The sequence below is a fragment of the Cervus elaphus genome, chromosome 11 (assembly GCF_910594005.1).
Source record: "Cervus elaphus chromosome 11, mCerEla1.1, whole genome shotgun sequence".
Classification (NCBI taxonomy): domain Eukaryota; kingdom Metazoa; phylum Chordata; class Mammalia; order Artiodactyla; family Cervidae; genus Cervus; species Cervus elaphus.
This window is the reverse complement of record NC_057825.1, coordinates 4,541,707-4,569,633: the sequence shown is the minus strand read 5'-3', so window position 1 is coordinate 4,569,633 and position 27,927 is coordinate 4,541,707. Positions and strand designations below refer to the sequence as shown.

General features: G+C 48.5%; 2 protein-coding genes across 6 annotated transcripts in view; one reads left to right on the top strand and one right to left on the bottom strand.

Moving 5' to 3' along the window:
- Window positions 1-2,147, bottom strand: part of TTF1 (transcription termination factor 1) — a 28,805-nt gene extending 26,658 nt beyond the window's left edge. Inside the window, exon 1 of one of the 5 annotated variants that reach the window (XR_006343302.1) lies at window positions 1,223-1,999. The gene's annotated coding sequence lies outside the window, so the exon portion shown is untranslated. Of the gene's footprint in view, window positions 1-1,222; window positions 2,001-2,090 lie in introns of those variants that run through there. The other 4 variants (XM_043916527.1, XM_043916528.1, XM_043916530.1 and 1 more) reach the window with 4 other exon arrangements.
- Window positions 2,148-5,548: 3,401 nt separating this feature from the next.
- Window positions 5,549-27,927, top strand: part of CFAP77 (cilia and flagella associated protein 77) — a 153,988-nt gene continuing 131,609 nt past the window's right edge. Inside the window, exon 1 of the mRNA XM_043916531.1 lies at window positions 5,549-5,786. Coding sequence (XP_043772466.1) covers window positions 5,592-5,786 — 195 coding nt within the window. The 5' untranslated portion in view covers window positions 5,549-5,591. The remainder of the gene's footprint in view (window positions 5,787-27,927) is intronic.

The following is a 27,927-nucleotide window of genomic DNA, read 5'->3' as shown; positions in this document are numbered from 1 at the left end:
AGAAATAGCTCACCCGTAACTGCTGTTAATTACTTTCACGATAAATGATGGTTTGGATATTGCTCAGTATGTGCATTCTTAATTCTCTTTCCTTTTTCTGTTCTTTAACATGGCTACTAGCACATTTTAAATGACACATGTGGCTTGTGTTCTTATGTTTTCTGAGAACAGCAGTGCTCCAGAAGGCTCACTTGCCTCCTCTTCTTGTAATGGTTATTTCAAATCTTCCCAGGTGGCGCTAGTGGTAAAGAACCCACCTACCAATGCAGGAGATAGAAGAGATACCAGTTCGATCCCTGGGTTGGGAAGATCCCCTGGAGGAGGGCATGGCAACCCACTCCAGTATTCTTGCCTGGAGAATCCCATGGATAGAGAAGCCTGGCGGGCTACAGTCCATGGGGTCGCAAAGAGTCAGACACAACTGAAATGATTTACCACACACAAACTCTCAACAAGCTACAAAATTTCATCCTTCACCCTGATCTGAAGTAGATTATCTTGCCTCTGACCTCACACCCTTACACACATTAGCTAAGAAATATGTTCCCCCCCAAATCTAACATGTTTGCCTGCATTTGCCCTGTTCTCCTCCCCTCTTGCTGCTGCAAAGGAAGTGTTTCTTCTCTTGTCAGAGGCCATTTCTTCCCTGTGTGCTGGATCTCAACCTCCTCCTTCTCAGAGAGATGGTGATCCATCAGCTGACCAGTCTCTCCCCCTCTCCCTCCTGCACTGGATCCCTTCTAGCAATGCCCAACAATCTTCAGACTATTCTCTAACTTAAAAAAAAAAACAACAACAAGGATGCCACCATCCTCCAATCCCAAAGTCCCACCTATTCTCTTTCCTCCCCTTCACAACAAAATTTCTTTTTTTTTGCCACACCACACAACTTGCAGGATTCTACTTCCCTGAAAGTGAAAGTCGCTCAGTTCTGCCTGACACTTGTGACCCCATGGACTATACAGCCCATGGAATTCTCCAGGCCAGAATACTGGAGTGGGTAGCCTTTTCCTTCTCCAGGGTTTCTTCCCAACCCAGGGATTGAACCCAGGTCTCCCGCATTGCAGGTGGACTCTTTACCAGCTGAGCCACCCTGACCAGGGATCAAACCTGTGTCCCCTGTGCAAGCATGGTGTCCTAACCACTGGGCCACCAGGGAATTCCCTCAAACTCTCTTAATAACAATGAACAGAGCAGATAATTCTTTTAAGTATTTGTTTACCTTCCATCCACTTCTTTCTTTCTTTTTGGTAAATACCTTGTATGTTGCTCCTTCTGGTTTCTTGAACTCAGCACCTTTTATATACAGGGTCACTTCCCACTTAAAAACTTTTTTTTATGGCCTCTCCATTATTCTTAAGACAGAATCCCAAATCCTTACAAATCTACCATTCCTTTTAGGATCTAATCTGGTCCAAGACCACCTCTCCACCTCTCATTTTTCTCTGGGTTTCAGACATCCTGTCTTCTTTACGTCCCCAGAATACATCATGATACCTTTATCAGGGGATTTACAAAAGCATCTCATTCTCCCAGGAATGCTTTTCCCTCTGCGTTACCTTTCTGCGCTATAACTAGTCTTAAGTTTGAAAATCACTTCCTCTAATTCCTCCTGGGTCCCGCCTCCTCCTTACAGGGTTTCTCAACAATCCAGCTGTTTCCCCGATGGCACTTAGCTCCGGAGGGACATAACCGGCCACCTAAGGGCTGCGGTCTCCTCGTCCAGTTTGTTTCCCAAACGGTTCCCTGGATATGCATTTATCCCTATTTATATTCGGAATAGACCAATTCCTGCCCTGCAGGGACGTGCCCAAGCCTGGTCCCGGATTCCCTCCCCACTCTGGGGTACCATGAAGACCCCGCTCGGCCCCGGGATGGGCATTCCAGGGCTGACAGGAAAAAAAAAAAAACACGAAAGTTCCCGCGTGGAAGGGCCTGGAGCGGCTGCGAGAAAACAGGCACCACGTGCATCCCTGGGGACCTGGGTCCAACGCAGGCCTCTGGGGAGATGAAGACAAGCGGCCATAAACAGCTTGGTTCAGACACGATCACTGGGGGAAAAAACCGGAACAGCTGAAAAGCACTCTCACCTACGGGCCAAACGCGCCGTCCCCTTGCTTTCCAATCCGGAAGTGCCGGTGTCCTGGAAGCGGATATCGTCTTGCTTCACTTCCGGCCCGCCCTCCGGCAAAGCGTTGCCACGGCAGCACGCCGGCCTGCTCCAGGCTGTGATTCTTAGGCCGCTTTCTGCGGGTTTTGTTTACTGCGGCGATCTTTGGGAGTTGGGTGGCTCAGGGGAGGGTCTTCCCAGGGGGCGCTCGTGGTAAAGAACCTGCCCACCAATGCAGGAGATGTGAGAGATGCTAGAGACAAGGGTTCGATCCCTGGGTGGGGAAGGTCCCCTGGAGGAAGGCATGAATTGCCTTGGACCAAGGAGCCTGGCGGGATACGGTCCATAGGGTCTCACAGAGTCGGACACAACTGAAGCGACTTAGCACGCACGCACAGGGCAGGGGAGAAAGTGGGACAGAGCTCTTCCACCGACCTACTGGTTCATGCCTATATTGCTATGTATTCAACAGTTTTTTTTTACTGAGGTCCATCTACACTCCTGGAGTGTCGAGAGGGTGAAGATTACCTGAGGAAGACAGAGAACAAACAGATCAACCAAAATAATTTCAGATTACCCTCCAAGGAAAATAGAACAGGGTAATGTGATGGAGAACGACTGGGGTCAGTGAGTGCTAGCTCAGAAGACTCTCTGACGAGTAACAGTTGAGTTTGAAATGAAAAAGATGAACAAAAATCGAGATGGTAGAGTGTTCAGGCTGGGAACAAATCTGGAGGCCCTGAACTTGGTTGCTGGAGGAACTGAAAGAAGGCCAGGGCAGCAGGAGCACCGTGAAAGATGGGAGAGAGTGGTGGGAGGTGACTTCAGGGGTTGGCAGGGGTGAACTGGTGCAGGGTCTGATGCACGTTGAACTTCCATGAAAGTTAGAGCTAGAAGAAGGCTCAAATATCTATTCCGATTCTTTCATATCCACTGTGTCCTGAAGAAACATAGTTTATGATTAAAAGTAAAGTTTTAAGCAGGTCATCAAGTCAAAGACAGAATGCATGCCACGCAAACTTTTTAGCCTTATTGCATAGTGAACATAATCACACTAGTGACGAGACTTCTCATTGAATCCTATAACAACCCCCTGTTGTAGGAATCTTTATTAGGTGATATCAGCCTTACCTTGGGGCTGAGAAAGCTAGAGCTTCCTGTAACTTGTCCCAGGGGACTTATGTTGCCCCCTCCCCGCCCCCCACCCCCACAGCTAGGATTAAAACCTGTGATCTTTCCACTACTCCAGGAGCCTGCCCCTTGCTGTCCCATTTGACCTTCTCTGTGTGAGCTGCCAAGCAGCTTTGATTATAAAATGAACAAGGGGGACTTCCTTCGTGGTCCAGTCACTAAAACACTGCACTTCCAACGCAGGGGGCTCTGGTTCCATCCTTGGTCAGGGAACTAGATCCCACATGCCGCAACTGAGAGTTCCCATGCCAGCCGCTGAAGATTCCATGTCTGTAACTAAAGGCTCCAGTGCCACGACTAAGACCTGGGCACAGCCAAATAAATATTTTTTTAAGTGCATAATGTACATATATGTGGAAACCTGAAAGCAAAGTAGACTAGAGAGACCGTAAGCCTGCATCATACACACGTCACCACTCAAAGGCTGCTCCAGGCCTTGGCTGAGCAGTTGGAATTCTGGCTTGCTCTGGAAATGTAGTGCTGATGTTGTCCCCTGTTGGTGTGGAAGGCCTTGAGTGCAGGTTTGTTGTCTGTGCAACTAACTCTGTGGTGAACCCCTCACCCAGTTCAGTTCAGTTCAGCTGCTCAGTCGTGTCCGACTCTGTGACCCCATGGACTGCAGCACGCCAGGACTCCCTGCCCATAACCAACTCCCAGAGTCCACCCAAACCCATGTCCATCGAGTCGGTGACGCCATCCAACCATCTCATCCTCTGTCGTCCCCTTCTCCTCCTGCCCTCAGTCTTTCCCAGCATCAGGGGCTTTTCAAATGAGTCAACTCTTCGCATCAGGTGGCCAAAGGATTGGAGTTTCAGCTTCAACATCAGTCCTTCCAATGAACACCCAGGACTGATCTCCTTCAGGATGGACTGTTTGGATCTCCTTGCAGTCCAAGGGACTCACAAGAGTCTTCTCCAACACCACAGTTCAAAAGCATCAATTCTTCGGTGCTCAGCTTTCTTTATAGTCCAACTCTCACATCCATACGTGACCACTGGAAAAACCATAGTCTTAACTAGACGGACCTTTGTTGGCAAAGTAATGTCTCTGCTTTTTAATATGCTGTCTAGGTTGGTCATAACTTTCCTTCCAAGGAGTAAGCGTCTTTTAATTTCATGACTGCAATCACCATCTGCAGTGATTTTGGAGCCCAGAAAAATAAAGTCAGCCACTGTTTCCACTGTTTTCCCATCTATTTGCCATGAAATGATGGGACCAAATGCCATAATCATAGTTTTCTGAATGTTGAGCTTTAAGCCAACTTTTTCACTCTCCTCTTTCACTTTCATCAAGAGGCTCTTTAGTTCTTCTTCCCTTTCTGCCATAAGGGTGATGTCATCTGCATATCTGAGGTTATTGATATTTCTCCTGGCAACCTTGATTCCAGCTGTGCTTCTTCCAGCCCAGCGTTTCTCATGATGTGCTCTTCATGTAAGTTAAATAAGCTTCTCTATATTCTGCTGCACAAAGTTGGGTACCATTGATTTCATTCAACTCTAGACTTTCCTCACTACCCATTTCACAGAAGAAAACACTGAGGACTCAAGAAGATGACATCAGTCTTAGACTTCAAATTTCTGTTTCATCCTGAAACGCATAGCAGTCTGCCCTGGGGTGTGTGTGTGTGTGTGTGTGTGTGTGTGTGTGTGTGCGCGTGTGTGTGTGTGTGCGTGTGTGTGTGTGTGTGTGTGTGTGTGTAGGGAACGGGGCGAGGGGTGGGATGGAGAGGGGGGACGGGCGCTGGGAAAAATGGGAAGGGGTGGAGAGTGGAGGGGAGTGTTTTAACTTGGAAATCAAGTGTAAATGGTCCTCTAGAAATCTGTCGCTTTTAACATAGCCCAGTGGTGATTCCTGAGTTTTCCTCGAGTAAAAAACTCCGAAACAGGTCCAATTAGGTGGCCGCCAGTAAGTTTCCTGTAAGTCAATCGACCTGCTTGGTTCCAGCGCCGTTGGCGTCCCGTCTCCACGGAGACGGGCGGTTCCATTTTTCCTTAAAGGGTGGTCATGATTTTCTCCCCCTTTCAAGTCCAAAGCAAGGCGCCCAGAGGACGCTCTCATAAACCTACAGAGGGGTTTATGTGGCTCTTAGCGCTCCTCGCAAGGAGGCGGGGGAACGCGAGGTGGGCACGCCTCCCTCCTGATGGAGCCCGGCGTCCGAGCCCACCCTGGCGTCCAGGTGGTGCGTCCCGGGACTGGGGGCTCACCCGCTCCGAGCTCCGCGCCTGCCGGCCCCCAAGCTGGGAAGCGCGCTGAATCCAGCCGGCTGGCCGACTCCCGGCGACCCCCCAGGATGCCAGAGGCCGGGAACTCCTGCCAGGACCTCACGCGATGGAAGAAGAAGAAGCCGTCGGTCCACCGCACCGTCAGCCAGATCTGCCCACCCCCGCGGCGGCCCCTGACCGTGGCCGACATCCGGCCGGGCATGGAGAACGAGAGGCTGGGGGTCGTGCGGGATTCCATGTTTCAGAATCCGCTCATCGTCAAGGTGAGGCCCGCCCCACACCCACCGGCCCCTTTCCGCTCGTCCCCTCAATGGGCATCCGCGGGGCCGCGGGTTTCCACCTGTTCTGCCCGGGTCCCACCGCCCCCGCCTGAGCGCGGCGTCGGAAGCTCCAGCTCTGGACCAGACAGACCTGGATCCCCCACTTCCCCCCGCCCCGGTGCGGTCACTGGCAGGCCGCGTAGTCTCTCTGAGCCTTAGTTTCCTCATCCTCAAAGTGGCTCGAGAATAGAACTCTTTCAAGGGGGTGATCGGGCAGATCTCACAAGGTAATCCCTGCGGGACCCCCGACACGCGGTAAGCCCTCCAGGTTGGCGGCTGCTGTTTGCACATGTATTCGCCCGGAATGAACTCAAGGGGTGACAGAGTGGTTGTCCTTACCACCTGCCAGTCCTCCCAGAGTGCAGGCCGCCTCCCTCAATTCCCCTGCACGCCTGGGCTGCTCTTATGTACGAGGGTTCTGTATCTATCCTGAAAGTTTTATTTCCGTGTTAATTTTTACCCAGTCATGCTCTTATGCAAAATTATGACCCGAAGCGTCGTCCCCCACACCCACCGCCAGAAAGCGCAGATCTCTCTGGCGTAGGGGGCCCACAGGCACCGGCGAGAGAGGGAGGCGCAGTTTCCAAAGAGTCCGCCTCCCCTTTGATCGCAAGCCCGCTCGCGTCAATCACGTTTCCGGGCTAGTGATCTCCAAACGCCGTGGCATTCACTCGCCTTCCCGGGGTGAGGGCGCGAGAAAAGTCAGGTTGAAGTTTGGCGCTAGGAAAGCAGGTCGTGCAATTTTACTTTCCGCCACTGGAGGGCAGTGTGCCTTTAAAAATGCGCGCAGCTCCCCAGACGCCGGAGGTGGAAGGCGCAGGTGATAACCGTGGATTCAGTAGCAATTATTTATCTGAAAGCCAGGAGCTGCTCAGAGCCCAGAGGTTTTGGTTGTTGTTTGTTTGTTTGTTTTTGGTACAAGAAACCTAGGCTATCTTAACATCATAGTAAAATGAGCTGAATTAATTGGCTCCTTTGAAAACATTGACTTTCTCGTCTTGTCTTCAAACTATTTATATGTTCCTGGGCCAGCAGCTGGGAGAAACTGGCTTGTTTCATTGGGCACTCTTCCATTTAATATGCTCCCCTTCTTTGGCCACCCAAAGTGGAGCAAAGTTCTTCACCTGTTTCTAAGTGAGAATCGCCATTCTCAGAGGACAGGTGCCTCAGACAGATGGGATCAAGATCAGACATTCTGGGATCAAGAGGAGATCAATGTCCCTGCCTCTGATCATTGCTTTTACTCAAGCAGTTACTGATGGGCCAACACCTTCCCACTTCAGTACAAAATGGACAGACAACATAATGGAGTTATCCTCCATGGCAAATTAGTAGTGTGTGATGCCCATCCCAAGCTACCATATATACACAGAGACACATATATAATATAGGTATATGCATACATATACAGGTGCCACTGGGGTAAAGCACCCACCTGCCAATGCAGTTAGTTGTAAGAGACGTAGGTTCAATCCCTGGATTGGGAAGATCCCCTGGAGGAGGGCAGTTGACCTCAGTATTCCTGCCTGCAGTATCTCATGGACAGAGGAGACTAGCAGGTTACAGTCCATAGGGTCACAAAAAGTTGGACACAACTGAAATGACTTAGCATGCACACACACACACATGATACATGTATGTTTTGCATATATGTGTGCACACATGTATGTATGTACAATATACATGTGTATAACATGTATAATGATATAATGACCTTTCCAGGCTCACTGACAAAGTATCCGCCTGCCAAGCGGGAGACAAAGGTTCCCTCCCTAGGTGGGGAAGATCCCCTGGAGAAGGAAATGGCAGCCCACTTCAGTATTCTTGCCTGGGAAATCCCATGGACAGAGGAGCCTCGCAGGCTATACAGCCCATGGGATTGCAAAAAAGTCAGACACAACTTAGCAACTAAACAACAAACATGTATAATACACATCTGTAGGTAAAAATTCCTGGACCTTTTTCCTTTTGCTTGCCCTGCAGATCAAGAAGGACAGCATTTGGCCTCTGGGTGGCGCTAGCTGCACAGCTTCCAGACATGCAGTCCTAGTTCCTGAACCTGAACTTTAGGTTGGAAAATGTACAGGAGTCACGGGCCTACGGCCAGGGGTTCTGTCTTCAGGGCCTGAGACCCAGCGCCCGCAGGGTCAGGGCTTGAGCGGCAGGGGGCGTCCCGGGGACTGTGCCCGGCTTGTCTCACTGGGGCAGCTGGACATCTTGCTTTCCTCGCTCCAGTTTTTAAGGGGCCCGAAAGTACTTTCAGTAGCAGTTAACATTATGTCCACATTTCAATACTGACCTCTGCGGCCAGATTTCCTACCAAAACCTGACCTAAGTCAAAGTTGCAGAAACACTGGGCGTGAGGCGTCACCCTGACGGTAGCATCTCCAGGCCTCCGCTTACCGGGGGCTCGCTGAGGCTGTGTGCGGGGCCTTTGTGCACGGGTCTGGCGGGACTCGGGGGAGGAGAGACCTGCACTGGCTCCCAGCGCAGCTGTCCTCTTACCACTTCAAACTCCAAACAGCTTCCTCTATTTTAAAGACAATTTAAATTCTGGAAAAACTGGGGGAGGGAGGGTTTCAGCTCTCAAGGAAAGGAGGAGATGGAAAGTGTCCAAGATGGTGGTGGAGGCTTAAAAAAAAAAAATCTTTTCAAAAATAATACATTGCTGAAGTTTCTGTGGAGGCATGGCTTGTGGATTTCTTCACTGTGGCATGTCAGTTTCACAAGCCCAGATTTTCAGACCCTCCTTTCTGTGCGCTTTCTCATTGTGTGCAGCAGAGGCGGGAGTGCCCTCTGCCCGGGGTGTCTGCGGGAGGATGATTGGAACTGAGATATATTTGGGTTTTGTCTCGCTCTGAACCCGAAGGCTGTGTCTGTATTGGGGGAATGTAGCACCATAGCTATAGTCATTTACTCCCCCGAAATTGGGGGGGGGGTTGCTGCTCAGATTGTTTTCTCCAGTGAATAGGATCAGGGCTTTTTTTTCATTTAAAATGCAGACACACTGCCTTGAACAAACACAACAGTGCTGTTTCACACCCTTGGAATTTACCGGGACGTACACACATCAGTTATTCAAGAACGTGTCTGCAAGATGCCACCGTAACCAAGTGAAAAGTGAAAACCTCAGACATCCAAGCAGATATTTTATCAGCAAATGCTCAGCAACTGTTTGCCTCATTTAAAACCAAGCCAACCGGCTATTGAGTGGGGCTGGTTTGAATCAGCCCCGTGTTTTCATGTGGCCCCCAGGAAGATGTAAATATTTTCCACTAGAAAGGGCCCCTATTCTATTGTATAAAGTGACGTGAGCCAGTTTTCCTTCAAATGTGATTCTCTGGGAAGAATAAAATTAAATAGAGAAGAAACCAGCTTCTCCCTGTGTGATTCTCATTCCGCCAGAATTCTGTGACTCAACATAGGATCCTGCTCCAATAGCCTTCAAGGCTCCTTCACAGAACCTGTCAGGGTTCACCCTTCCTGTCAGCCGAACTCAGCTGATATCCTGTCAATACAATTATGGGGAGAGACTGTTTGGTTTGCTTCGCTGACAGCCTTGAATCTTCTGTCGCCCTGGAGAGGCAGGCAAGGTACAGGAGTGGAATTTATTGAATTGAGCATCCTTAGAGAGTGCAAATGATCACGGCACCCGATTTTTTCATAATTTATCACCGACTTTGTTTTTCTGTGGGGGTTTATGTCACAAATAAGAAGTGCATGCGTTTGTAAGATAGAGTTGCAAAATCACATCATTTGGGGGCTGGAAGGCGGCTTACAGCCATCTAGTCCAATTCTTTTTTTTTTTTTTGAGGATCTTAAGGCTCAGAGGAGGCAAGAGACTTGCCCGAGGTGCTACCCTGCCCTGCTCACCAAAGTGGGGTGAGACTTACATCACCTGGCCTCCAGTCCTGTGCTCTTTTTGGCCACGATACACAATCCGAGTGACGACCCGGATTGGTTATGTATCTGTACCGCAGGTAGTCAAAAGATGTTCACCAATGAGTCTGATTCCATTGTTGTTTCATGCAACATGCCTTTTAGAGAGAATTCTACTAATTTCTTGGGATTTGTTCAGCGTCAAGAAATATTTACTGAATGTTTATGAAGTACTCAGCACCATGCTAAGCTGTCTTGAGGGCATAGAGGCAAACTCAGAACTCAGCTTTTGCCTGCAAAGAGTAATTATTCAGCTATAGAGATGGAATATATATATATATGTATATATATATATATAATTATTGTTGTTGCTATTTAGTCGCTAAGTCATGTCCGACTCTTTTGCGACCCCATGCATTTCATATGTAGCTTGCCAGGCACCTCTGTCCACATATATATGTGTATTTCACATGTATGGCATATATATGTGTGTGTGTGTGTTGTATATATGTGTATGTGTATATATGTGTATACACCCTTCCTGCCGGTCGAACTCAGCTGATATCCTGTCAATACTATTATGGGGAGAGACTGTTTGGTTTGCTTCACTGACAGCCTTGAATCTTCTGTCGCTCTGGAGAGGCAGGCGAGGTCTGTTTGGTTTGCTTGTTAGATGTGTATATATGTAACACATATATATTTGTGTGTGCGTGTTACTATTGTGTGCGTGCACACACACATACACAGGTAATAATAAGACAGGCAATGTCATAGGTCACCGCTTGTAAGTTTCAAGTTTCTGCACTACTTGGAAGGGTTCAGATTTGGGAGGAGGAAACCCTGAGCAGGACATGAGAGGCTTTACAAAGGAAAAGTCCTGACACTGGACCTTGAAGGGTGAAAAGGTAGGTTCTGGTCCTGGGGGTGGGGGGGTGGAGATTAGGAGAAACCAAGCCTTCTAGGGCTGTTTGATTCCACCCTCCTCAGATCCTAAGTGCTCACAGATTTCCACCCCAACCCCAACTGAGTTCTGGTTCCTCAGCCTCAGCACCCCTGCTGGGATCGTAGTCATCGTCATCACCAAGATGCATTTACTTACAGCCAGTGTGTTCAAACTGGATGCTCGACAAAATTAGGCGATCACACTAAGAACGTAACATCGCTAATAAATATCGATGCTGGTGAACATCAGCATGTAGGAAGAGACAGAGGCAAAGAAGGTGGGCAGACCCACAGTTGGGGGAACATCCCAGTGTGGGTCACTGTCTTTTTTATGTTTGAGTAAAGCGTGACAATGTTACATCCTGCCTCTGCGTTGAAGACAATGTGCCTCTGATTTTTCAGATGCTTTTACATTCAATTTACAGAGTAACTGGGGAAAATACAACATGAGGAAGGGGGCTGACATTCCACCACCATCCTAATGACAGTCTCAGCCGGCTGGTGGGAAGCTTTTATTTTTCCAGGGAAAGCTGTGGGCTTGTTCATCCCTGGAACTCTTTCTCTCTCAGTCCTTTTTTTGTTTTCTCTTCCTCCTTTTTTTTCTTTTCTCTTCTTTTAAATCGAAACTTCTGGCTTCCTGGCACCCAGGCACATCCTTTGGTGAGCAGGGTGAGCGAGCAGGGGCCGTAGCAGTTACCAGTCCTATGGCTGTTTCAGAAAGCAGGCTTGCCCCCTCCCAGGCTTTTTACCATCACGGTAGGGGGTGCAGGTAGGGGGAGGCAGCTCTGCCTGAGAAAGGGCCTGCCTTCCTCTTTGTCCCTCTAAAAAAGGCGGCCTTTGGCTCTCAAACCTCAGGAATTTGGGTTCCCCCGTATGAACTCAGCCCCTTTCTAAACTCTCAGATCGCTGGCAGTAAGGCTGTTCCTCTAGGAAGAATTCTGAGTCCTGTATGGACAAGTCAGCAGTCGTTTCCAGCACCTTCCAGAACCTTCCAGGCTCAAGTGCTGCTCACCCTTAGAATTTAGGCCATTTTTCCTGTATTTGAAAGACAGAGTTTTCTCGATTTAGGACTGGCCCTGTGGAAATTTCAAGCCCCTATTTCCTATTGCAGTGGTTCTCAAGTCGGTCATCTGTTTCTAGAAGCATAAGCTCTCACAAAGTGTCTCACTCAAACCACTTGTTAAGAAAATACACCTTTAAAAACCCCCGAAAATGCACCTTTAACTGTTTAAAAAGTACAATGGGAAGGCAACTCAATTAAACGTGTTCTGTATGGAGACCCTAACTTGTTAGGGATGATTTGAGTTGGTTCATTTTGTGTTTGTGCTGGCCCTGCAGTGAATGGGTCACAGACTGAGGGAGTTGGAAGCCAGCTCAGACCTCGCTGGACTGGGAGATTCCGTCCCTGGAGGCCACTGTGCAGAGCCATCGTCCTGCCTTGGGGACCCGGCTCTGTGAAACCCTAGACCCCTCTTCTGGGCCAGGACCCTCTGGCTGGGTGAGCAAAAACAAGCCAAGGCGCAGTCACAATCGCACTGCATTTTGGTGACTTTTAGCAGATATTGTGAGTGTTGCGTGCTTCTTGCCTGACTTGTATTAAATATTTGTAAAGAAAAAAAAAAGATGCGAGCATTTGTTGACTGTTGGTAACAATTCAACTTTAGATGAAATTGCCGCTTGACTCCTTTCAAGCGCCAGAATTTGTGTGAACAAGGACTGTGAAAACAATTCCAGGCTACAGCTTGTGTTTTCATATGATCACAAGAGATATAGCTGTAAGGTGGCTGCAGGTATAAAGCTGCAACCACCGCACTGGAGAGGAAGGGGGTGTGGATGGCGGGCTAAAGCCAGGCAGACCCCAGGGCGGGTTCTGTCTCAGCCGCTGTCTTGCTATGCCGTGTGTGAGGTTACTGACCTTTGAGCCTCAGTTTCCTCTCTGTAAAATGGGCTGTTATAGTTAGCATCAGCTGTGGGGGAGTCATGAGGATTCAGTGAGATGACTCATTAGAAAAGACCCTGATGCTGGGAAAGACTGAGGGCAGGAGGAGAAGGGGGTGATAGAGGATAAGATGGTAGGATGGCATGGTCGACTCAGTGGACATGAGTTTGGGCAAACTCCAGAAGATATTGAAAGATAGGGAAGCCTGGCGTGCTGCAGTTCATGGGGTTGCAAAGAGCTGGACATAATTTAGTGACTGAACAACAACAAATGAGATGACATGGCTGTGCCAGGCTCAGGAGGGCATTGAATAAGGGGGCACTTTGGTTATTTTCCATCATCCTGCTTCCAACACTTAAGTTCCTCAAAACAACCTTATTCTCATTAATCGACCTTCAGTAAATGTCCTCAGTCTGAACATATGAATGTATCGTGAAACAGATCCACTCAGGGGCTTACTCTTTTCCCCCTTTGTGCTCTTTTTGGAAAATACCATTGCCCATCCCCTCGGGTGTTTCCTAAAACCATGTATCCTGGAACAGATGGGTGTGCCCTGGCTAAGGGTGAAGACAAGCCTACTTCTAGCTCTCTTGAGGGTTCTTGGGCAAATGGCTTAATGTCTGAGCCTGTTTCCTCATTTGTAAAGTATGAGTGCCAATACTTACCTTGTTTACTTCTCAAGGATGTAAGGAAGACAGATTTGAATGAGACACTATCTTATGGAAGAAATTATGGCACTCTAGAAGCAGACCAGTGGTTCTCAACCTCGGGGGGCAGTCTGGCTCCCTAAAGAACATCCAGCCATGTCAGAAGATGGTTGGTTATCAGAACTGGAAAGAGGGCTGCTAGTGGCTAGGAGCCAGGGGTGCCATCCAACAATGCACAGGATGCCACCCCCACCACCCCAAGAAGTAAATCATCTCCCCAAGTACCAATAGTGCTGAGGCAGGGTTTCTCTAAAACCCCGAATCAGAAAACGTCAACACGTGGAGAATTCATTATTAGCTCATCTGTGGTCCAGGGTCTTTTGAAAATTTAATACAAAGAAGATAGAAATGAGATGCTTTAGTTTAATTGCTTCTGTCCCCCAACTCCATTCATTTTTATGGCCATTTAATTTCTTTTAATTTGTAAAAACTTTTATTTATTGGCCATGTTGCACGTCTTGCAAGATCTTAGTTCCAGGGCCATGAGAACCACTGGACCTTTTATGGCCATTTAAAATCCCTTGCTTTCTTTTTTTTTTTAATTAAAGATTTTTTTGGAAAATTTGGACCATTTTTAAAGTCTGTACTGAGTTTATTACAATATGGTTTCTGTTTTATGCTTTGGTTTCTTGGCCATGAGGCATGTGGGATCTTAGCTCTCTGACCAAGGATTGAACCCACACGCACTGCACTGGAAGGCGAAATTCCAACCATGGGACCACCAGGGAAGTCTCTCAAATCCCCCTCTTTGGCTCCATCTCCTTCCCCTTAGTTACACGTTCTGTTTGTTTGTTGATTTCCGTCAGGGCTTGTCTATCTCCAGCCTCACCCACGTTGGAGTGAAGAAAAAAAAAAAGCATCTCCAGCCATCCACAGAGTGTGGCCCGGTAATTTATCAGCTAAACTGATTAGCGTGGGGCTGGTTTGTCGAGCGATCACTGACCACCATGCACAAGCTTTGTTTCCCTGGCTCATCACCTGCCAAGGGCCCGTGTCGACTGTGTTTTTCTCAGCATGCACTCATTTAAGATTTAAAATGGAATGGACTTGGTTCATCGGAAAGCAAACTCCTGGTGGACCGGAGCTGCAGCCCAGCCCGTACACGCTTGTTGTGGCATTAAGTACAACATTTCAGGGGAGCAGGTCAACGTGCTTTATAAAGAAAACAGCTGTATTTTTCCACCCAACAGTTTAAAGGCCCATCAGGGTTTGGTCAAGAAACTGACTGACGTGGGTCAGTGAGCAGAAAGGTCAACATGAAGGGCACACGGGGGGAGAATAGCTAACCAAGAGCATTGTAGAAAACACATAATGAGCCAAAAAAAGGGATTTTTTTGATCTTTTATATGAACCAAACAATACATATTGGCGGGGAGTGGGCGGGGGTTGGTGGGGAGGCCAGTGAACCCAGAAGCCAACAAGATGAATTTCTTTGTGTGGATCAAAACCTTTTGTGCTTGTCCAGAGGAGTGAAAGTGGAGAATCAGAAGAGCTTTGATTTCGAGGTAAAACATTCGTGAGAGGCCACATCACTGCCAGGTGGCCGGCCCTTTGGAACCAATGGCACAATGTCCAAGCTCTCTCGCCACATCAGAGAGAAACCCCAGCTAGCTAGCTGAAGCTCAGAGGCTGCAACCTCCCACAAAGATGCGGGCACCCCAAAAGCCACAGAGAGAGGCGATCTTACGGCCGGAGCATTGCAGTTAAGGGAATTGGAAAATTTGCTGGCAACTTTTTGGGTCAGTCTTGCTGGATGCTAGTCAGGTGGGCCACATTGCCGCCTCAAATGCTGTCTAAATGGTTCCGTTTAAGAGCTGCGTTCATCTATCCCATGGTATCCCACAGATCTTTAAGAACAGAGACACTGACTTTAAAACATTCATTTTGGTGTGCGTTTGAAGCTGTCAGTGAACCCATTCGTCAATGAGCAAATATTTATTGCACAACTATAATGCACACGGCACTGGTGGAAACAGGAGAAGTTGAAGAATTCGTTTCTAAGGAGTTTATGGTCCGGTCAGGGAGAACTAGACTTGGCACGTTAAAACCACTCCTAAAAGTTATTAGAGGCAGAAGGAGGGGCGCTGAGAGGTGTATCTGAGAGTGAAGGTGGAGCAGAATTGGAGCACCCAGGGCAGCTCAGAGAGCCTGTGGCTGGGGCTGGGGGTGGGCTGGATGCCAGTGGCTGGGCAGGGGAGGAGGGGGCGCCTGGGGAAGAGCTGGCCCAAGCAAGGGTCTAAAATGGACAAGAGCAGGTGCAGCCTTCACTCACTGTTTGAATTAACAGAATTAACTGCTTGTGTATCAGACACAGAGCTAGACACCAGGGACTGGTTTAGATGAACCAATCTGATGGGTAAACCAATCTGGATATGGGCCTTGCTGTCACAGAGCTTACAATCTCATGGATAGAAACAGGCATTAAGATAAACAGCAAAGCCTGGCTGGGCTTCCCGGGTGACTCATTGGTAAAGAATCTGCCTACCATTGCAGGAGTTGCAGGTTTGATCCCTGGCTTGGGAAGATTCCCCCAGAAGAGGAAATGGCAACCCACTCTAGCATTCTTGTTTGGAGAATCCCATGGACAGAGGAGCCTAGTGGGCTATAGTCCATGGGGTTGCAAAGAGTTGGACATGACTGAGTGACTGAGCAAGCACTCGGTGATGGCTGTCTGTCTGGATGGATTTGTGCTTAGCCCCTGAGGGCAGCTGTGCCTGGATGGAGGAACGTGAGGGAAGGTCTCCTAGACTGGATGACTTGAGCTGAATCTTGACACCAAGATGAGCCAGGAGAGGTAAGATGCGGGCAGAGGTAGAGAAAGGTAGGTAGTGTGTGGCCTGCAGCTTATGCAATTCGGGGATCTCTTTTTAAGTAACAGGCTACAGGGGCTTCCCTGGTGGTCCAGTGGTTAGGGCTCAGTGCCTTCACGGCAGGCATCCAGTTTCAGTCTGTGGTCTGAGAACTAAGATCCTGCAACTTGCACGGTGAGGCCAAAAACAAAAATAAAAACAAATTAATTAATTAAAAATTGAAAAAGAGATAGTATAAAACTAAAAATGATGTTGGAAATGAGATCCAAGGCCTTGGAAGAGGCCATGTGCAAAGAAGGTCCCTGAAGTCTAAGCTTCATTAGTTTCAGGGTGAATCAACTTTTGACTGAGAGAAAAGCTTTCTGGGAAAAAGGATGGCGTGTTCATGGGGAGGGGGAAGGGGGAAAAAAGCACTGAATTGTCAGACTTGAGCATCCGTAGCTCCTCCTCTGGCTATGTGTCATCCATCCATTCACCCACCCATCCATCCATTCACCCATCCATCCATTCACCCATCCATCCATCCATTCATCTGTCCATCCATCCATCCATCCACCCATCCATCCATCCATTCATCCACCCATCCACCCACCTATCCACCCACCCATGCATCATCCATCCATCCATCTACCCTTCCATCCATCCACCCATCCATTCATCCATCCACCCATCCATCCATCCATCCATCCATCCATCCATCCATCCACCCATCCATCCACCCATCCATCCACCCATCCACCCATCCATCCACCCATCCACCCACGCATCCACCCACCCTTCCATCATCCATCCATCTACCCTTCCATCCATCCACCCATCCATCCATCCTTCCACCCATCCATCCATCCACCCACCCATCCATCCATCCATTCATCCGTCCACTTATTCAGTACTACATACTTCCTCTGGACCAGACACCCCAGGCCCCAGAACCACAGTCATGAGCTCTCAGTTTCCTGCACACTCTTGTTGACTCAGAAACCTTGGGCAAGTAAATCCCTGGAATGTCCCGGAGCCTCGGTTTCTGCACACCTGAGTGGCTTTCTCCCTGAGAACCATCTGGAGCCTACCTTTCATTTGCTCATTCGACTCTTTGCAAAATGTTTATCGAGGGGCTGTTGGGTGCCAGGCAGCATGCTGGGCCTGGAGGGACCTCTGTGGACAGGAGAGCCTGAGTTCCTGTCTGGAGGCAGCGCAAAGCCCTGGTGAAGACAGTGCGTGCGTGGGTGCTAAGTCGCTTCAGTTGTGTCTGACTCTTTGCAACCCTATGGACTGTAGCCTGCCAGGCTCCTCTGTCCATGGGATTCTCCAGTCACGAATACTGGAGTGGGTTGCCATGCCTTCCTCCAGGGGATCTTCCCAACCCAGGGATCAAACCCTCATCTCTTAGGTCTCCTGCACTGGTCAAGGTTCTGTACCACAAGCGCCACCTGGGAAGCCCCTGGTGAAGGCAGACAATAGGGCAATTCCTTCTTCCCTAGGGATAAGCACCGTGGAGGCGGCTGCAGTGTCAGGAGGCTAAAGTCCAAGCCCAAGGATGGGACATCTCAGCCCGACCTCCTGTAATGAGTGGAGTGATCAGTTACTGGGTGCTGGCTGGAGTGTGTGTGTGTGTGTGTCTGTGTTTGGGTGGGCGGTGGGTGGAGACTGTTGCAGACAAAATAAGTGGTTTCATGCCTCCAAGGCAAGGAGAAACTTGGAACTCAGGAAGCTGCAGGGAAGCAAATGCTGAGAGGAGGCTGGGTGGGGAGTGAGGCCAGATCCAGTGGGGCTCCTGGTTATCTGAGAGCTGCAGGGGCCAAAGCAAGTAGGATAAACAAGACTGAGAACAGAGGGTGAGAGACAAATGCAGACATCAACAGTAGGTCTAAGTGCCAGCCTCCCCCCACACCCCGCCCCCAGTGCTCCTGGGGGCGGAGGGACCCACGCCTGGCTGCAGCATGCTGTAGGTGGACTGGAGGAGTCGTCACGAGCCCTTCTCTGCGGGGACAGACGTGATCACTGCAGCCTGGGACCCTAGCAGGCTGCATGTTTGGAGCACCGTGAGTGGGATGAGCAACACAACGGTTTAGGGTTAGTGCCTCGGATTTGTTTACTTTTTGCAAGTTAAACAAGCCCCCTAGTCTGTTATGCTCTGAATATTCCCCACATCATTTGAGGGAGCCTGTTGGGGCGATTCTGAGGGATCCCTTAGGACTGAACGCCGGGCTTCACATCTGCCTCCAAAACCTTTATAAACTGTCACTTAAGACTTCTCTCTCTTTGGAGGCACCCAGTGGGCATAAATCTGGAGGTTTAAGTGAGTCTTTCAGAAACTCCCCTTCTAAAAGGAAAGTGTCTGTCTGGTGGTTCCGAAACCTCCATCTTTCCTTCATCAGTAGCGCAGTCCTCTGGTGGCAGATCCTTCCAGGATCGCCTGGCAGGCTGCTCACAGGCCTGACTTCTCCCGGAGAGGCAGTGTGAGTGGAGGTGGAGGCCTGGAGTCTGGGTTTCCAGGAAGCTCCTGGCGGGTGACCCATTTGGCCAGCTGATGCTCTCCTGTGGCAGCTGATAGCGGTTGTGCTTCGTGGAGCCCACTGTGTACCAGGCGCTGTCTGCTGGCCCTTCTTAGGCATCACCTCCCCAAAATCTTGGCCGCAATTCTAAAAATGCCAGATTACCATCATTCCCATTTTACAGATGGGAAAGCTGAGTCTCAGAGCAGTTTCACAAGTTGCCCACAGTCATCCAGCACGTTGGTGGAGGTGCCAGACTTTGAGAGGTCTGGGACTCTGCAGCCTGATGTTCCAACCACTGGACTAATCATAAGGACTTGGTGACATCCACAGCCCTCATTGTTAAACACCTGCTAGGTGCCCGACTTTTGAGTCTATGATCTCAACTCGATCTGTGAGAGAGAAAAATCTAATCCATCTACATCTGTGCGTGTGCGCGTGCTAAGTTGCTTCAGTTGTGTCCAACTCTTTGTGGCCCTATGGACCTAGCCCATCAGGCTCCTCTGTCCATGGGATTCTCGAGACAAGAATACTGGAATGGATTTCCATGCCCTCCTCCAGGAGATCTTCCTGACCCAGGGACTGAACTCACTTTTCTTGCATCTCCTGCATTGGCAGGCGGGTTCTTTACCACTGGTGCCACTTAAGCCCCCATCTACACCTACACCTGTTTAAAAGGTCAACTGCATCCACAGGTGTGTTTTCTGTTCTCAAGGAGCTTATAGTCTACTTGGGCACATTTGTCACACCAGACACACACACACACACACACACACACACACACCCTAGAAGTTGCTGCACTTCTAAGGCTGAAGCCTATAGGGCCAGTGTGACTCAGACCTCCAAGACAGACAAGACAGTTAGGTGGAGGCCCTGTGGCCTGGAGTGGTCCAGAAAAGCCTGTTGGAGCTTCTGGATGACCAAGCGGGACTCAGGGGACTGAGAGGAGGAAGCCGAGCATTTTAAATGTAGAAGATGACCAGACCGGGTGAGAAACGATGCCGTGAGCTTGGGTGTGTTTGGAGGGAAAGCCTGGAGGGGGTGTGATAGGAAGAAGGCAAGGAGGGACCGATCCTGGTGGCTTAAGGTAAAGCCTCCCCTTTCAGCATGGCAGCCCACTCCAGTATTCTTGCCAGGAAAATCCCACAGACAGAGTGGGCTGGTGGGCTACACAGTCCGTGAGGGTGCGCAAGAGTCGGACATGACTGAGCATGCACGGACGCACGGACGGTCTCAAGAAGAGACAAGACATGAAGAGAACAGGAGCGTGGACACTTGGTTTCCCACGGACGCCTGGAGTTTAGGTTGTTCTAAACATGTGCGTCTGCGGGCCAGGGAGCCAAGAGCTCTGGGGGTGGGGGGCTGGGGCTCACCAGAATGGCCCCCCCTTTCAACAGGCAGGCCTCCCCTCCTCCTCTCCCACCCACCCACCGCCGTCCCCTCCCCGCCCCCCTAATCAGAGAGAGCAAATTGTCATCAGATTAGCGCCAGCAAAGAAAAGCACAGCCCTGCTCACCCCCGCGGTTCGTTAGCATTTAGATAGACTGGGACAGGGTCCCACACAATGGGCATCAAAGCCCGGCTCCGGCGGGCGGCAGGGCGGATTAATTCCTTTAACCAACAGGCCCGAGCTGGCCCTCACTCATTACCCTGCCTTGTCCGAGTGGCTGTTCGATTCGATTGAAGATTACGCCATTTAGGCCCTTCCCTTGTCTTCTGCCGAAACCCAGGGCTATTGAATTGCACATTCTCGTGTCGCCCCGTCAATACTCAGCGGCCTGAGGTTCTAATTCTGCTTCATTTAAACTTCATCAACTTTTCCAATCAAGTGGAAGGATCCAAAATAGGCTCTGTGAGCAGAAAGGCCCCAGCTTCCCTTTGTCAGATAATTTATTCTGTTTTCCCATCCCCTCCCCACCTCATTCTTTCTCTCTCCAGCCTTGCTTCCACCCTCCCAGGGTCCTCCCCCTCTTCTTTATCCCAATGCTGAAAATGAGATTACAGTATTTAAATGACTATGATAATCAATCTAGGGACCCGGAGCTGAGATTGAGGTTAATTTTTCTTAGCAGAACAAAGAAGCGTGATGCCTTTGGGGACGTGAAGGTGCAATCTGGGTTTCTTGCTCATGTGTTTTTCTTTTTCCCCCTGCAATTGCAGTTTTAGGAGTCTTTTCTTGTTACTAACTAGGCGCTGAGTGTGATTTTGAATGGGCAGCAGCCCCAAAGAGAGCAGAAATGTAATTTCGAGCTGATAAACAGCTAACGGCCTTCAATCAACAATTTTAATAGGAAAAAAAAGGCACTTATATGATATGAGAACAGATCTAATGAAAGGGTGATCATTTACCTTATTTATTTTTAAACACCCCAGGAATACTTTCCCATTGCGTTAGAACTAGTAATTACAGCCATGCAGTTCACCCGTGAACCTGTGGATGAGGAGTCTTGTCACTCCGTCCATCTTCTCCCTGGCAGTTTGTGCCGCTATAAAAGTTAGGATTTTGTCATGTTTTGGCTAATTGGAAACAGGGTCATTATACCATTGAACGCCGACATGAAAGTGACTTGTTCAATTGTTACCTGAAGCATTCAAAGCTGGCCAGTCATTCTGCTGCTACCCGCCTCCCCCCACCCCTCCCCAGCCCAGCTTCTAAAACCAAGAGCATCAAAATATGCATATTTCTTTGTCTCCCTTTGCTGTCTTGTCAGAGCTGTTTTACATGCTGCCACCCAATGTTATCTTTTATTTGTGTCAGGAGAAAGGATTTGACAAGTTCAGTATACAATGTTCATTTGGCAAGGCAAATTTTTCATACCAATTTTGAGGAGGAAATGAAACTATCTTTCAACAGAATGAGCACCATCATTTTTGGACAGACTTATTATGAGAGAGGAATCGCAGAACTTTATTTCCCTGCATGATCCTGAAAAGTCTAATCCATTTTTTAAAAAGTAGGATTGGGTTTCCACCTGCAACCCTAGCTGAGGGGGAAGTAAGAAAACCCCCATAATGTCTTCAAACAGGAACGTCTCTTGTTCTATTTCCCTCCCTGCTCCCCACAAGTTATTAATAGGCTGGAATAAATTGTTCCTCTTCTCTATTATAATGAGTTTGTTTCAGACTCTTTAAACTGTGGGTGAATCTCTGACAGTTATCTACATTTGCAAAGCAAAATATTTAATAACCACCATTGTCTGAAGGAGGGAACAAAAAACATAAGCAACCCCATTTGTGAAGAGTGAACCCCCCCAGACCCCCAGATCCAGCCTCCATCACTGTTTGCCTAAAGAAGAAGCCTCTCTCACCCTCTGTGCTACCAAATTCATTTGGGGCAGTGGTTTATGGTGACATTTTTCTTTCTTAGAGCAAATATTGACTCACCACGGGGAAATTAAAACTCCATTAGGCATCGCTACATTGTCAGCAGCCTGCATTGCAGCAGTCAAGCTGCTATTAATTGGTTTCTTCCGCGGGAATAATTCAGGCAGGGCAGAGGGAAAGGGGAGAGAGAAGATGGATCTAAGCCATAATTTCTTAAAATGACATCATCTAAATCAGCCCAGGTGATCATTACGTGGTCATTAATCTAAATATAAAGAAGACACCACCTAATAAGACAACAAATTTATCCATACAAAAAGCCTGCAGTGGAGTTAGTGCCAGGCTGTGGAAAGTGGGTGTTAGGACACACGTGGGCCAGCCTCAGCCAGGTTTGGACAGCCCAGGACTGACTTTCTCGCAGCACAAGAAGCTCTGGCTCTTGCATGTGGGTGTAAGATGCCTTCCAGCCTGTTCACTGCTTTCTTCCCAACGTGAAAGCTCTGCTTTTCTGTACCCTTTGCCCTTTCCTGTGGAGCCCAGCCCGAATCCCACCTGCTCCATCACGACCTCTCTTGTCATTACTGGGTCTAGTGATCTTGCCCTCTGCTTTGGATGACCAGGGCTGGTAGGGCAAAAAATGACCGCAGTTGAGGTGGCTTAAAAGCAGAAATTCATTACCTCGCAGTCTGGAGGTTGGAAATCCAGGATCAAGGTGTCAGCTTAGCCTTGGATCAAAAATCAGGGGCTGGTTCTTTCTAAGGGCCACTTGGGAAGGATCTGTTACAGGATTCTCTCTCTCAAAGTAGGCCATCTCCATGTCTATACAGCATTCTCCCTGCATGTGTGTCTATGTCTAAATCCATGCCCCCTTTTTGGCCATGCCCATCGACTTTTGGGATCTTAGTTCCCTGACCAGGGATTGTACCCGGGTTCATAGCAGTGAAAGCGTGGAGTCTCAACTGCTGGGCCACCAGGGAATTCTCCTAATTTCCCTCTTCTACCAGGACATCAATCATTTTGGATTAGGGGCCCACCCTAGGTTCATCATGATCTCATCTTAATTAATTGCCTTTGCAATGACCCTATGGTCAAATCAGGTCACATTCTGAGGTCCTGGGGGTTAGGACTTCAACGTGTAACACCTTTGGGCCTGAGTCCTAGTCCCTGGTCCATGAGTTGTGGTAAGGATAATATGACCATCAGTAGAGCAGCATTCTTCGTGTTGGACTTGACAGGCTGGTATCTTGGTGGATGTGGCAAGCATTTAGAGCTCTGTGGTCTCTTCTCCAGCGTGGTGTGGACGCCATTCACAGGACAATCACGTTTGATCTTGTGCCATCTATGGTATTTTTATCTCATTATTGGTATTTAATCCTTAAGCACAACTAATGTGGACCACTAACCATCTGTATGGTTTTTCCAATAGTCATGTATGGATGTGGGAGTTGGACCATAAAGAAAGCTGAGCACTGAAGAATTGATGCTTTTGAACTGTGGTGTTGGAGAAGACTCTTAAGAGTCCCTTGGACTGCAAGGAGATCCAACCAGTCCATCCTAAAGGAGATCAGTCCTGGGTGTTCATTGGAAGGACTGATGTTAAAGCTGAAGCTCCAATCCTTTGGCCACCTGATGCAAACAACTGACTCATTGGAAAAGACCTTGATGCTGAGAAATATTGAAGGCGGGAGGAGAAGGGAAAGACAGAGGATGAGATGGTTGGGGGGCATCACCAACTCAATGGACATGAGTTTGAGCAGACTCTGGGGGATAGTGAAGGATAGGGAAGGCTGGCATGCTGCAGTCCATGGGGTCCCAAAGTTGGATACAACTTAGTGAGTGAACAACGTCAAATGGGGAGCCAATGAAGGCTGCTGAGCAGTGAAGCAGTGATGGGAACTGGAGGTAGAAGGATGAGTCAGATTGGCATTAGAAAGGCCCTTCTGGCCACAGAGTGGAGAATGGACTTCAGAGCACCAGGGTGACCATAGAGAGACCCATTGGGATGCTTATGAAGTCTTGCAGGTGAGAGACAATCCTTGAATGAGGATGGAGGAGATGGAGATGGGTGGGCATAACGGAGGGAGACTGGGAGGCAGACTAGCAGGACTTTGTGATGCGTGATGTGTGAGTGTGCGGGGATGAGGGAGAAGGGGTATGAGGAGCTGGTGGGAAGGTCACGGGTTTGCATTTGGCTGCTTCTTGTCGGCAGATGTCTCTCTCTTGGTGAGTGTCTGATGATTTAGTTGGTTTCTGGGTCCTCTTTGGACCTGACTTCGGTTACATCCCCACCTACAGGTCCCTGCACGTCCCTATCGGCGTGCTCTCCTGTAACTCCTCAGGTTTCTGCCCTCTGCCTGTTCACTGTACCCCTGGCCTTCTCCTACACATTCTTTAAGACTCAGCTTAAGAAGTTTCTCCTGGAAAGTGATTCTTTATCTGCCAGCGCTTTCTGTGTGCCTGTATCACTTTATACTCTATTGAAATTGTCCCTTTCTGTGTCTCTCTACTGCAGTGACTTGTGAGTGAATCTAGGCAAGGACTGTGTCTTTTTCATTGCTTTGTTTCAAGTTCTTAGCCAGTATCTGGCACATCGTGGGCACTGTATAAGGTCTCCTGAATAAGTGAATGGATGAATATAGAAGAGAATGAATGATTGACTATACCAGTGGTTTAGAGGTGTCTTTGCTGACAGGCTACGGGAGGTGCTGCAGTAAACAGGAGTTACGTGCACTGGTGGCCCTGCTTTTGCTTGGTCGTTTTTGTTTTGTTTCGCTTCATCATTTCATCCAGTCACTCAGTGGTGTCTGACTCTTTGTGGTCCCATGAACTGCAGCGCACCAGGCTTCCCTGTCCTTCACTGCCTCCCAGAGTTTGCTCAGACTCATGTCCATTGAGTCAGTGATGCCATCCAACCCTCTCATCCTCTGTCGCCCCCCTTTCTGCTCCTGCCCTCAGTCTTTCCCAGGATCAGGGTCATTTCCGATGAGTTGGCTCTTCACATCAGGTGGCCAAAGTATTGGCGCTTCAGCTTCAACATTGATCCTTCCAGTGAATATTCAGGGTTGATTTCCTTTAGGATGGACTGGTTTGATCCCCTTGCAGTCCAAGGGACTCAATCATTAGTCCACCATATTCAATGACCCTCTATCACCTACAGGTGGCAAAATTTTTCATGGTCTAGTCTTTGGCTAATTCATGGATTGTTCTCCATCTTTATGCTCCAATAATATGAACTCTAATTACACAGGTTGCTCTCTCTGCCTGGAACAGCTTCCTTACTCTTTTCACTGGCTGGAAAAAATGCATTCTCATCCCCAAAGTCTCAGTCCAAATGCTACCTCTTCTTCTCCGACTCCCTCTGCGACATGAACAGTGCCTATGTGTTCTATGTGCACAATTTCATGGTGGGAATCACCTTGATGTGCTGTGGTCCTTGGGGCCAGAGATTGCTCCTTTTTATCTCTCTATTCTTAGAAGCTTGTACAGGGCCTGGCATATCATAGGTGCTCAATAAATGACTGTCAGTTGAAGGGATGAATGAATGACAAGCTGTGTGACTTTGCCTGTATCATTTCTCTTCCCTTCTCATTTTCAAGATTTTGAATTTATTCTTTGGCTATACTAGTGTATTTTTTTTTTTCAAGAAAAAATAGATGTGTTGTCCTTTGATATCTCTTAGGGAATGAATTACAATTTTTATAAAGCATTTTCTATTTGCCTTATTAACTCTATTTCCTCAAGTGTGAGTTTTGTTTGTCTTCATTCTTTCTTGGTAATGTTTCTTCTCAAATATTTGGCTACTTGTTGTTGTGCAGAATATTTATATTTCTCATTCCTTAAATACTTGTATACGCAAGTTTTGTCTCTTTCTTGTGGCCTACCTCTAGTGATTGTTGGGGGAGAGTTGGATATATTGGGAGGTGGGATGAGCTGGTGGTTTTTCTTCTGGGTGAGACCCTACTTTGGGGAATAAGGAGCCTTTCGTCTCTCCTTCCCATACTCACTGGTTCAGTCTGGGTGCAGATGCTGCTGTTGCCGTCTGCCTAGTGGAACCTTGGAAACGGAAAGGCTGAGCCAATCCACTTGCTCCAAAAACAGCTCCTCTATAGGCCCTGACTAGTGTTCCAGAGACATTCCTTTCCCGTATGTTTGATCTGGACTTGACCTTCTCCTGAACACTCCCGGACTCTATGCTATCATCTCCCACACTTATTTCTGATGATGGGTTCCTCTGGTTTTTCTTTCTATTTTTCTAATCCTGTCTGATTTTGACCATTTGGAAATTTCTCAAAAATCCTGGTCCCTTGATAGAGTTCTTTCTTGTTTTCCTACACTATTTTGGGTTTTTCCTTTTGAAAAATTCTTTATCCTTTCATGATATTTTGGGAGAGTGGGAAGGTAGGTATACACTCTCAGTCCACCATTTGTGACCTATCTTGTTTCTTGCTCCTAAGATTTTGCAGGCATGACATCTCATGATATGTTTTGAAGGTGTAATCCAAGTCACAGCCTAAAGATAGTTGTGTTTATCTCTTAAACAGAGCTTTAGAAGGCGTCCCTGGTGGCTCAGTGGTAAAGAATCCACTTACCAATGCAGGAGACATGGGTATCTTCCCTGATCTGGGAAGATCCCACATGCCTTGGAGCAACGAAGCCCATGTACCACAACTACGGAGCCTGTGCTCTAGAGCCAGGGAGCTGCAACTCCCAAAGCCTGTGTGCCACAGCAAGAGAAGCCGCTGCAATGAGAAGCCCACACACTGCAACGGAGGGTAGGAGCCCCCCTCATGGCAAGGAGACAAAAGCCCAAGTAGCAGTGAAGACCCAACACAGCCAAAAAATCAATAAATACTTATATAAAAAAGGAGCTTTAGAAATTACCTTAGCGTCTACCCATAAGTTAAACACAGCAAAGAGTATCTCCAGTTTTTCCCCCCCATGACCGGAGTTACCCTTTGAAAATCACTTCCTTGTGGTGATCTGAAGAAATCCCCTTCTTCCTGCCAGACTTCCGAGATCCTGGAAAAACCTCAACAGGATTTGTTCTCTCATTTGAGGCACCTGGGATCTCAGTGAGTGTGTCAGAAGGAGGAGGCAGCATATTTGTAAGTCATTTTTATCTAGTGGCAGTTGCTAACAAAGGTCCGTTGAGTCAAGACTATGGTTTTTCCAGTAGTCAGGTATGGATGTGAGAGTTGGACTAGAAAGAAAACTGAGCGCCGAAGAATTAATGCTTTTTAACCGTGGTGTTGGAGAAGACTCTTGAGAGTCCCTTGGACTGCAAGGAGATCCAACCAGTCCATCCTAAAGGAGATCAGTCCTGGGTGTTCATTGGAAGGACTGATGTTGAAGCTGAAACTCCAATCCTTTGGCCACCTGATGCAAAGAACTGACTCATTTGAAAAGACCCTGATGCTGGGAAAGACTGAGGGCAGGAGGAGAAGGGGACGACAGAGGATGAGATGGTTGGATGGCATCACCGACTCCATGGACATGAGTTTGAGTAAGCTCTGAGAGTTGGTGAGGGACAGGGAGGCCTGGCTGCGGTTCATAGGTTCACAAAGAGTCAGACACGACCAAGCGACTGAACTGAACTGAACTGAGCAGAGATCTTGTTTCTCTTCTGGTCATGACCAAGTAAGCTCCTATCAGACCAACCCTCTTAGAGATAACATCTATAAACTCCAGGTGAAATTATTTATGAAAACTACCCAGGGCTCTGGAAAGTCTATGAGCACGGGTAGATACTATGCTATGAGCAGGCAGATGGGCGTGTTGACACATGAAGAAGGAAAGATCAGAGAGTCTTGCCTTATTACCTCCATGAGGATGGATACCCCGAGATGCCAAGAACTAGTTGGTGTGACTGGTTGCCTGCCTGTGGGCACATCTCCTTGCTCCTGCCTGGGGGGCTACTTCCCTGTCTCCCTCTGCCTCCAGGTCTCCTGTGGCCTTTCTTCTGCCAGCTCCAAGTCCTCGCCCTCGGGA